The sequence below is a fragment of the Charadrius vociferus genome, unplaced genomic scaffold (genome assembly GCF_000708025.1).
Source record: "Charadrius vociferus isolate BGI_N301 unplaced genomic scaffold, ASM70802v2 scaffold173, whole genome shotgun sequence".
In the NCBI taxonomy this organism is placed as follows: Eukaryota; Metazoa; Chordata; class Aves; order Charadriiformes; family Charadriidae; genus Charadrius; species Charadrius vociferus.
Window position 1 is genome coordinate 7,007,019 of NW_009648369.1, and position 12,535 is coordinate 7,019,553.

Here is a 12,535-nt window from a genome sequence, read left to right on the forward strand (position 1 = left end):
ACCTTTTAAAGTTTTAATGAAAGTCTTTAAATGGTCAGTTACTTTGATAGAATTTAATTAAAATAACATTAAAAATCAGTTATTCCCACAGTAAGAATTAGCAATAGACTTCTATTTGCACTTAAATGTTTAGTTTTCTGCAGAGCTTCCCCCCACTTGTGTTTTTAGCAAACTCAGCAGTTAAGGTTGTGAACTACTATTATGGTCTATTTTAATAAAATCTGGTTTAAAGACTCCTTGTTAACATAAAAGGTGAAGAAAAGTCCGTGTTTATTGAAAGTGTTCGACGCATGGTGTTATTTCTGTTTACTTTCAGTTACCTTAAATATTTAAAAAAAATCTTGCTTATACAATCTGTGAACAAAAATATTTTACTGCAGTATACTAATACATATATGTGATAGAATATTAAAAATGAAACTAAGTGTAACCTCTTCCTGCTTCTCCTTTCTTAATTTGTTTTAATCTGATTTCCAGAACGTCTTAAGACGAGTCTTAAGAACGACTTAATGCGAGTGCTTCTTTGCTCTTATTGAGAGGCCAAATATCATGTTTTAAACCCAATACACTAATGCAGAGTTTATCCCTCACACAGACATTAATGTCTTGTGGAGTGTTAAGTGGAAGATTCACATGCTGTTCCTGTGTTCTGAGAACTTGCATGGTATGAAAATGTTACCTCTTAAGAGTAGCAGCCTGAAGCTTCTCAGGATCTGGTTAGCACAGCCTGGTGATTTCCAGGGTATCCTTCCACTTGCTCAGAAAATAATGATGTAAATTAAAACAGTCTGAAAATTTTGCCTATGACAGTTCTTTCAGTCTGTGTGATGTATCCTGTCCACCCTAAAATAAAATATTGCATGAACTATTAGTTATTTACAACATTCTAAATGAAAGTTAATAGCTGTGTCAGCAGTTTTTCTGAGAATGTTGCAAAAATGATATTTAAAAAAATGTATAAAGGCGTATGGTTGGTCATATAAACTTAAAAACATTGGGCCTTGAAAGCCTGAAACAAAAATAAGTTTTCGTTCAGGTAAGTCACCCTCTTCCTCCTCCCTTCCCAGCCTGACTTGCAAGTGATTGGAGCTGGATATATTGCAGTGTTATTTTAACTTTCTGTTTATAGATATAATTGAGGATCTGCATGCAGGTAACTTGGAGCTGGTTTTCAGATTGTGTTTGCATCCTTATACTCCCTAGCACTCTTTCTGCATCTACTTTGTTTAACCAGACATACAGCAGTAGGATTCGTTTGTACAGCCTCTAACATCAGTTCTTCTTCCAACAGTGCGTTTATGTTCTGATCGACTTAGTCTCATCAAGGACTGTCTTGCTCAGATGTCAGCGAACTATAAGCAGTCTGCTAAGCTCCTGGGACTTGCAAATTTGCTAAGGGTTGCAGGTGAGCTGTGTTAATAAGACGCTGAATTGCAATGCAATGTGCATTTGTGTTATGCTTTAGGACATTTGAGTTGCTCATTAGAATGACTTCCACAAAGCCATGTGAAAGAGCAGTCATTGGGGAGGAATGAAGTATTTTATATGAATGAAATATTTTGTTTGTAAAACAGCTGGTATTGTCAGCTGCTCTGACATTCTACTACTACCTAAAATAAAACCAACTTTGTCTAATCTGGATTTTGATTAAAATCTTATTTCAGATTGGAGGAGTTGTGGCTGAGAATAAATTGTCTTGCAGTTAACTGGTAATGCTAAAACTCCAGTAAATCTTATTGTCTGTCAAGTAAGGTAGTTTATCTTAAATGGGACTATTATTAAATCAGAGGGGAAAGAAGGTCATCTGCAATGCATAAACTTCAGCTTTTAGCCTTTTGTCTATGCATTGTGTATCTCCTTTGTGCACTAAAAATAACGCGTTAGCTTGAGTGTTCATTTGAAGAGCTAAACATCTTCAAGGATTGAATCCTAAGGATATTAGATTTTTTTTTTTACATAGGCTATCTAAAGTGTCTAGCAGACCTTTTTGATTTTTGAAAAATACTTCAATGCAACTGGAAATACAATACTGCTATATTTTTATGATGTAGAAATATAATATAGAAATATAAAATATGAAATAGAAATTCATATTTTGTGCAGCATGGTATATAAAATCAATGTATTGTGGCTTTGTCACTGATGCATGCCTAGTTAGTTTCTTTTCTCTCTATTTGTTAAATCATTTAAGAATATTTTGTATTGTTTTCAGGAGTTCGCAGTATTTCAGTATTGGCAATTTTTGCATGGTGTTATAAATAGGGAGGGAGATATTTGGGCGGGGGTTGGGTGAGTTTATGAACTGAGGTACAGAAATTAGAATGTTGACCTCCTGAGATGTCTAGGTCCTAAAGAAGGGAGTCACTGGAAAGGCTGTCGTGACCCTGTTAAGCTCAGTGCTCCTGTTAAGTAGTGCTATTACTTGAAAGATGGCAGAGGAGAGGGGCGGTACCATGAAGCAGCTGGATCCAATCTATGTATTTGTTCATTGTACATGTAATCTCCTGTTCTGTGGAACAACTACAATTACAGTCATAACCTTTTTTCTTTGCTCGCAAGACTTTGGGGAAAAAAAAGTCTCCATATTGGTTCATAAGACAAGACTGCTGTACAGCTCTTTGCCTTTCCTTTCTGCTTCATCCCACATCAAGTTAAAATCTGTCAATTTTTCTTCTTAATATTCTGGGTTCTTTAGGCTAAGGCTGCTGATATTTAGTTTATCATCTTGAATCTAAACGTTTCCCTTTGCTTTTCCTTCTCTCATACAAAATCCACAGTGATTCTGTGATGCTTAAAAACACAAACTGTTTTGTCCAGTAATGTTTGTCCTAATGCTTTAGTGGTAGATCAGCATCTACAGTGCCCTGGTATGTACCTTTGAACAGGGAATAAACTCGTGGCTTCCATCTCCAGAGACTGAAAGATGAGAGGCAGTGTATATTAGGGAATTCACGTAGAGCACATTGATATGGTAATGTCTGTGTGCTGGTGTTACAGTCACAGTGGCACTTACTGAGACACCACTGGAAACAGAAGCTTAAAAGAAATAGCTGCCTGATTTTTCTCTTCCGTGCCGTTACCAGGCTGGAGAAAACGAGAAGGTGAATGTGCAAGGTAGTTAATTTTTAAGCAGGTGAATGATTTAAAAGCTACTACTTATGTTACCAATTACATATTTATTCTAAAAGTGTTGGGCTGTCTGACTGTAATGGTTGACCTTGGGAATAACTAATGGTTGTTCCTGTGGTAAGTATGGAATTTTAGTAGTAAAAGCATATTTCAAGAGTGAGTCTCGGTAAGGAATACACTACTTTGACACTTGCTTTTCCTGTCTCGTATGCTAAATGAACAAATAACTCGGTCACTTTCAAAGTTCACTTTTGGTTATAGATTAACATTTATTTGAAAGGAAAAAAGGCAAGAAGACATTAGTGACTTTCTGTGGTGGTAGATATGATGGTGTGGGGTTTTTTTGTTTGGTTATTTTTTGTTTGTTTTTTTCTTTTTATAAATAAATAAAGTTTTTGTGATTTGACTGTCACTGAGGGATGACTAGTCGTATCACTTATCCAGAAATACTATTTTATGTACAGGATATTCATTTATAAGTAAGATATGATTCAGTAAGAGAATGCCATAGCTATGAATTTTATCTAAACTTATTTGTTGTAGGAGATGGGCTATGGAAAACAGGTTTCTTTCATTTTAAGAAACTCTGTTTTTCTTTAATCTTTTTTAGTTTTTTCGGGACTTGAAAACTATAAACAGCATACCTCTATTACAGCAAATTTTTTTGTGCCTGACTTTGCATCCCATTGACAAGTATCCAGAAGAGTATCCAAAAGCATGCAAAGGAAGCATGATCATCATTGCTGTTTTAAGTCATGCATGGAAATGCAATATTTTTCCAGCAGATTAAAGAAAGTCTGTAGACCTTCACTCTTTAGTCCTCAGTTAATGTATGTACTTCCAGTGGGTGCTGGAATAGGTAACCTTACAGTGAATTTGAAGTTGCATATGATTTTAATAGCTTGGTTAATAATACCTTTAAAAACAGATTTTAAGCAGAATGCTGGCATAGCCTTATTCGTAGTGTGTAAATGAAGAGTCTCGTGTAATTCAATAGCAGGTAGAAAAAAAGAAATAATTAAAACAAGACATGTAAGAATGGTGTTTCTGTATCTGTCGACTTGTAATTTAAGTTCTTTCATTACAGTGAATTATTAATACGATGAAGAGTTATTTTAGGAGTTGGTAGCCATAAGAATGATAACATGCTAATATTATTTTACAAATTAGTTTGTAGCCTAAAGGGCAGCTCACACATCTAGATTTTAAGATCTGTGAATGAGTATATTTTATTTAAAAAGTAATATTAGAAAAGGAAAACCTACCTTGCTGTTTTAGCACAGATAGTTAGCAGGTTTAAAAATACTGGGAAACGGTAACTTGATTTCTGACAGCTTACGATGAGAGTTTTATGGAGATATATTGGGATGAGTCTGGATATTGAAAAACAATCTAGGGATTGAACTTCATGGACTTGCTTAATGAAGAATTAGATAAAGCGCTGCTGGGAGAAAGAGTTGTTTTTTGCCCCTAATTGGTTTTCAGTACTTATGCAATTATCCTGATGTATGAGCCACCTTTGCTGTGAAAGAAGTTCTGGTTTTGTCTCGTGGAACATCCTTACTGATATTGGTTATGCGTGCTCAAATACACAGTCCCTTACATTGCTGATCCACCTTCTGTATCTATAAGTAGAGTGCTTTCTTGTGCTTTATCTGTTAACTGGAGGAATTTGTTTTGGCATTTCCCCTTCTTTGCTCCCCGTGCCACCCACCGCATAGGGTTACTGATTGTGAAAGACCTGCTTACTACATCTATCCATACCTATATAAATTTTATATATATATCTATCTATGTATATATAGGGTATATAGTATATGCTATGTTATACTATGTATGATATATAGCCTATAAAATACTATAAGCACATACATTTTAATTTCAATTCTAAAAGAATGCATTTGCTACACATACAAGTGTAGAGCGCACATGGTCATCCTCAGAGAGCTTTGAGAGCTGTGTTCTCTGAATACAGTTTGTTTAGAGAGCAGCACTGAAAGTGAGTAATAGAATTTATATTCATACTTATCAAAGCTGAAATATTGCTTAGGTAATGATGTATCAGCTACCTTCTTAATTGCTTTAAAGTATTTGATTAATGACAGTAAACTCTACTGAAGCCTCACGTCAGTACCCCTGTAAAGTAAGCACACAAGTGTTATCTTAATTTCACAGATGGGCAAAGTGAGTGAGGGAGAATGTGCTCAGCATGACAGCCAGAAAATCTGCACCTGCTCAGGGAGCTGGAGTTGTTCTACATCTCACGAGCCTCACTTAATCCGCACTTTCAGTTAACAAAGGATGTGAAAGAATTCACTTTATGTAATTACTTGCTTACAAAATAGAGGAGTAAAAATAAAAGCTTATGTTTCAGAAATTAAGAACATCTTCTCTACTGTTACTGTGTATCAAAAAGATCTAGTGAGCATTACTCTTTATTTCTTCAGTCAGGTTCTCAGGAAATGTTTTCTGTTCATTATCCTGTTTTCTCACAACTTTCTGTGGTAATTCAGTTAATTTAAGAATCCATAAGCTAATTCCAGTAACTTTAAGCTTTGCTCACATTCCTAAGTCAAAGCTTATTTTTGAAATCCACCTTCCTTAGTGCTGACTTTCTTGCTTAACACACATGGAAGTAACCATACAGGTGCTTTCTGATCTCCTAATTGTATTCTGGAGTATACATACAGTTTTGATACCATTTGACTTTTAAGTTTTTATGGCATGGTTTCACTCAGGATGCTGTTGTTTCATCCACTCACAAATACAGCATGCACCTTGCTCAAAGTGTTTCAATAAGAAACACTTTTTCTTTATATGACCCAAATTGGATCCAGACTTTTAAAAAATACTCGAAAGTCCTTTATTTCTCAAGAAAAAAATATTTTCTGTTATTTCTGAGCTTCCATATTTTTCCTTTTATTATTTGTAATAGAATCATAGAATCACTTAGGTTGGAAGAGACCTTTAAGATCAAGTCCAAATGTTAACCTAACACTGCCAAGTCCACCACTAAACCATGTTCCTCATCACCACATCTACCTGTCTTTTAAATACCTCCAGGGATGGTGACTCAACCACTTCCCTGGGCAGCCTGTTCCAATGCTTGACAACCCTTTTCGTGAATTTTTTTTTCCTAATATCCAATCTAAACCTCGCCCGGTGCAACTTGAGGCTGTTTCCTCTTGTCCTATGGCCTGTTACTTGGGAGAAGAGACTGACCCCCACCTCGCTACAACCTCCTTTCAGGTATAATGTCATATCTGCTTGTATTAACTTCTAACTGAACACTAAACATCATAACAAAAGGAGATGGAAAGAACTTTAGAGACTTAAGTCTTACTGAGTGGAGTAACCATTAGAATATAAATGTATTTTCCTTATGACATAAGGAGTCAATAATCCGAAGGAGCTGAACACACACAAACTTTCACGAATAATAAAAGGGAAACAAAGGCTAAGATATCCTTTCCAGTTTCTGAACTTGATTTGTTTGAGTCTGGATGTCAGACATTAACATTAAGGCTTAGTGGAGAATTACTATGTAATATAATAAGGTCACCGTTTTAATGGTTTTTCTCATTGAACCTTTCTTGGTTTTAAATCTTTGATGTCTGTCAGAATGGCAAGAGGAATGATTTGGAATTCAAAACTTCTACTTTTATAAGGCTTTATTATTAAAAATGCCTTAATATCTGAAGCAGTGATTTTTTTCATGTTTGAATAGAACAAGAACGTGGCGTTAATCTGCAGCAGGTAGTAGATTGTAAGTGACCGAACGGTTGAGGCAGTGAAAGCCGTGTGAAAAGGGCTTGGGCTCTGCGTTGCAGGGGATTCACTAGTCGTGTCGGAGCTGACTGTTCTTCTGTGGCATAACAGTGCGTGTCAAGACAACGGGAGTTTAAATGAGTGAATAGTGGAGATAAGATGAGGGAGTATAGCCATGGACTGGAAGGAAAATGATCCTTACAGTATATGCTTGAGCTTTTGTAAAACATGCGGAGATGCATCCTACTGCATCAAAACTACTCGGCTAAAACTTTGGGGATGGGGGACTTGTCAGCATATGACTGCTTAAGCACAGTTAAGAAGAAAACTGTTCCTTGCTTTGAGTATTCCTTCTCTCTTCCCTCCAATCCAACTGATTTTTAAGAAGTAATAAATAGCAGTGATCACTTTGTCTTGCTGAAATCTGAGGGACAATGGTTTAATTATTTCTCTTGCCTTTTATTTGTGTCTGCGGCTTAGTCAAATCTCTCTTAAGTAGTAAAGCTGTCAGGGTGAAGTGGGCATGGGAAGGTGAGTGGCGTGTACGGATCTCTTGCTTATAGAAATGACAGTTCACATTTAGCTTGTGTAGATAGAAGCACCTCTTTGTCATCTGTAATTGCTTTTGCCCGGATGAGAAGTTCCTGGGTTCCACAGGGCAAAATTTTGCAACAGAAGAGCCTTGGATGTGATTAATTTGCAACATTGTGTGTTGGCAGTACATAGAGCAAGAGGCCAAAAGATGAAATGATGGGAAGCCAACCTGTTCTCCCAGCTGAGTTAGTTATGACATACTGGGATTAGGGGAATCTTGATTGAGTTCAGTAATTAAGGTAACTTCACTTCCCTGAATGTCATTCTAGCATGACTACATCTTCTCTTTTGAGAAAGTTTTAAAGAGAAATTTGCTTTGCCTGCGTTGATGGATCTGCAAAATGGAATTAAAAATAACAGCTTTGCAATTTAAAAACATGTACTCTTTAAATGGTTTTTGGAACTGGATCTGTTTAACCTTCTGAAATATTTGCATTTCACAAGTTGTAGTAATACAGTTTCATAAACCAGTGCCCTTTTCAACTGACTGTAACAGCAGTGACTGCATAAAATTGCTTTTCATAATAAGGGAGAAACATGAGCAAGAACCTTGTATTGAAAAAAATCTGCTCATTTTTATTAGCTTCTTGCCATCCTTCTTCCCTAAATAAAAACGAATAGCATGGGTTTGTTCCTCCCCCACCCACCCCCCCCCCGGGTATACATTTAGGCACTTTCTCATATAGTGCATGGTCATACACACTATTTTGAGCACAAGACTGGACCAACTGGTGTCAGTAAAACAAATCACTTTCGTGAGATCAGTAGTATCTGAAGTGTTACTTTTGATTTGTAACTGGGAGAAGAGGCATTGTCCAGAAGGTCTGGTGACCAAGTTGCGTGTATGGTGTGAAAAAGCAGTTTCAATACTACTCACTTAATTTATGAGGGTAGGGATTTCTAAATACCTGTCTTCCACATCTCATGGATTATTTGGCTCTGTGAAATAGGAGCTTAAACTGGGGCTTTGTATACTGTAACAAAACAATTACCAATTTCAAAATTCTTCTTCTGTTACAGTCCACAGAAGATTTTTTTTTTTTCCAGTGTCAGGATTTTGATTTGTATGTCACTTACCCTAAATATCAGTTTTAATCTATGTCTTGGCCATCACATATATACAGTTTTCAAAACTTTTTTATTTAACCTGGGTATAACATGTTGTGTAGTTTCTCAGGCCAGCTATGATGCCAATATTTTTAACAATACAGAACTACTTATTGTTTCCTTCAGGAAAAAGCGGATAATTTTATTTCTGTTTCAATTTCACAATGAGCTTTTCATGTTGTGGTGTGTAGTTTTCTTAAGAAATAAAGTTGACCATTAATTCCAATTAACTAATAAAAATATTGACTTTTTCTTACAGGAGATGATCAGATGGAGAGAAAAGGTCAAGTTTTAATACTTTTAGTGGAACAAGCGCTCAGTTTCCAGGACTACAAAGCAGCTAGTATGCATTGCCAGGAGCTCATGGCCACAGGTGAAGTGAATAAATGGGGGTGGTGTGGGGTGATGGTAATGGAAATCTGAGTTCTGACTCTCATCTTGCTGTGAAGTATGATGCTTCAGATTGGTCCATTTCATTCAAAAATCAGTTAAATCTTGTTTGTGGAAGTCAACTGACTTGTGGCATGTCAAATGTAGAAGGCAGGTGATATGAAATATGACAGATCCTGTTGTCATGGAGCTGGAACTCGCATGTAGTTACAGAATTACAAAATACTTAACCCACAGTGACTTCTGGAGCAATGTTGGTCTTCTAAATCAGTTTCATTGAGATCTCGACTGATGTTACATACTGTCATTCAGATAATCCTTTATTTTTTGCATCAGAAGCTCAAAATATAACTTAGTAGAGATTCCATTTTTAATTGTCTCCTCGGTACTTTTTTCTTGTAAGAAAGCAAAGGAAAAAGTGTTAATTTGTCATGTTATTTAAATCTCTTTTATTATGTTTGGGTGTTATTTTTTTGTTAATGAATGTTCATGTGTAACACTGTGGAGATTAAACATGTATGTTGGTCCACATGCATTCATTACATGTACATAGTCATGTTTCTCTGTAGAATTCTTTATGGAAACATATTTCAATATTTTTCTAAGATACGTTCAGTTTGCAAAAGTTCATTTGCATAGTGTAAAATATTTGTCTACAGTTTCTATCACACTTTTCATCTCTGGAAATAATTACAAGAAATCAAATTTTGTTAGCCCACTGGGTAAGGGTCTTGTATTTAGTTTTCAGTCTGTATTATAGGCTGTAGTAACAAGTGGTGATACTTGTTTCTTACTAAATTGTGTGTACATTATAAAAGAGAGTTCAGGTATCTTTAAAGTGAACCTAGACTTTTGGAGAGACATTTGCCAGGTCTGTTTGGATATCTCCAAACTTAATTTCTCGGCTTTCTGACAAAAGATGTGTGTGATGTATAGGAGCTGACGAGACGAGGTGACAGCCAGATTCCTGTAATTTCCTCCTAATGCAGGAAAAATGGATCCTAGCTGGTTATGATCATTCTTTTGCAAGAAAACATTTGCATGTTTTTGCCATACATAATACACAAATATGTGGAATGCAGATGTACACAGCAACTATTGTATGTAATAAGATACATACTGAACTATTAGACATGTAATCTTAGGGGCTTTTCTGTATGCCTTTGGGAACCACAGGTTCTCATTCTTTCTACACTGTACCCCTTTCAAACAGATAAAAATATGTGACTGCAGCTAGTAGGAATGTGGAAGTCTCTTAGATATCTACCTTTCTATCAAAACTCTTAAAATATTTGTAGTATTTTTGTAATTTGTATATGTGAGGGTATGAGTGGAGGTAAATGACGTGTCATGATACTAAGGAACGTGGGATTTGTTTCTTTGGCTCTTTTTTATGCCTTAAGATTGAGAGGGGAAAATCTGAAATGAATTTAAATTCTTCTAATTATATATGATATATTTTAATTCTTTTTCAGCCACTCCAGTAAGGTGTTTAATATTATGCTTTGAAGTAAATTATGATTTTTTACTGTAATATGTAAAAAAAATTGTGTGTAGGTTTACAGATGCCTATTGTACTGATATCTACAATATGATAATAATGTATCTACTATGCATTCGATCAGTCTAAAGTTGAGTCACATCTCTGTTTTATGGAGCCTTTATGGTTCCTTTCTCAGGGGATGTTAATTGTTGGCAGGAAGGCCACAAGCCCTCCTTTATCTCATCGGGTAAGAATTATGCAGCATCCTCCTATCGCTTATGAAGCTTACCAACCTCAGAAGTATGTTTTGTGTTCCCTTGTAGGTTATTCTAAAAGCTGGGAAGTATGCAGTCAACTTGGGCAATCAGAAGGCTACCACGATTTGGGTATGCGTCAGGAACTCATGGCTTTTGCTCTGACACACTGTCCCCCAAGTGCCATAGAGGCATTGTTGGGAGTGAGCAGTTCATTGCAAACCCAGGTAGGTGCTTCTGAAACTTCTTTCATGCAAGTTCAATGCTTACCAAAATAAAGGGGAATTGTGCTCATCTTTGTTTGTTCCCTTAAGTTCCACCCCCAACAAGTTTGTATTTGTTCTACTCTATTTTTCTACTTTCACTGTTATATTTCAACAAACGAGGTCTCTTTATACACATTTTGTATGATGATTGGCTTCTCACGTAGAAATGCGATTGTATTCTCCATCTTTAGTACTCTTAATTTCTTCATTTATTGCCTGATTTAAGCATTTTATTTGCAGATGCAGTTAAATAATTTTTTCAGTGCTTTCCAGGAGTTTACACCTTGTAGTGCAACTTCATTAAATGCCCACATAAATGTCTATTAAATGTTTATTCTAACATTTCTATGATCTCTACCCAATCTACAATGAAATTCTTTTCTCACTGATTTCAGCCATGTCATGGTTTTAACAGCTAGAAGAGACTTCACGTCTGAGGCATCTTTATTAACTCTGCAGTGACTGACTTCTTAATAGAATCAGATCTTAGATGTTCAGCTGATCATATTATATTTTTAAGAACGCGTAATTGTGGCATTTAAATACAAGTCATGGCAAGATGACTTAGCAAACCTTTTGAAAAGTTTCATTTGAAACTGCAGTGCAGTAATTTAGGTTGTCAAAACGTTGTATTTCTGTTCAGTTTAATTGTGGCTTTGGCCTGTGCGCTGTTACTTGTTTAAGAGTTCATGTTTGTCTTAGTTGTCTAAGAGTTCACAATGTTCATAGATTTACCTTTGTGTGGTAAAAACATCTTAGAGGGCTTGCATTCTGTGTCTGAAGAATGGGGGAGAAGGGGGCAATAGCTACAGTACATACGCAGTCTAATTAAAGCAGCTGCAAGTGCGTAGCCTTTTTCTTTACAAAATTGCTTGTATAGCAACGTGTGTGAGAAAAACTTGTTTCCCCCTATTTGTGCCTATACTTGGCATTAGAATGTGAAGTCTTTTGGCGCTGTATAAGCTGGAAGTTGTTAGACTTTCAGTTCACTACCTCTGTATCACTGTCTTGTTCCTTCGGAAGCCTTCATATCCTCTTTGTTGTAGTGCAGCGCAGCTGCTCAGCCGCTGGTTATTACCTTCTGGCATCCCACTTCTCCAAGGCAAGCGATTCTCTGTCTTTTCCATTCACAAAACAAGGCTGAATCTGTTGCTCAAGTTTCTTTGTTAGCACAGTATCATTTATAACAAAAGTTCGCTGAGGATTAATTTGGTATTTGCCCCAGGAAGCCAAACCCAAATCATGATTTCTGTCAAAGAGTATTTAATTGGTTTCTTCTGCAATTACTTCATCCATAAACTCAGCATAAGCTTTTCGGCTCTGTTTGTTAACGATCCTGCAGGTTCAGTCCAAGCACGCTGTCTTTGTGTGTAGATAGATAGATATATGCAAAAAAAAAAAAAAATTATTAGAATGACATACTGACCAGATGATTTATACAAGCGTCTTTTGTGGACCTTCCATCAGTTCTCTGGCTTGTGGTAATTCTACTCACCAAACTATTACTGCGTGTAACACTTGCCTCTGTGGAGTTGCCCAACACC

The 12,535-nt window shown here is 36.2% G+C and overlaps 1 protein-coding gene across 1 annotated transcript in view; it reads left to right on the top strand.

The window, feature by feature from the left end:
- The window catches only part of NBAS (neuroblastoma amplified sequence), a 181,109-nt gene that overhangs the window by 56,663 nt on the left and 111,911 nt on the right, over positions 1-12,535 (top strand). Inside the window, exons 31-33 of the mRNA XM_009885333.1 lie at positions 1,292-1,405; positions 8,858-8,971; positions 10,795-10,952. Coding sequence (XP_009883635.1) covers positions 1,292-1,405; positions 8,858-8,971; positions 10,795-10,952 — 386 coding nt within the window. The remainder of the gene's footprint in view (positions 1-1,291; positions 1,406-8,857; positions 8,972-10,794; positions 10,953-12,535) is intronic.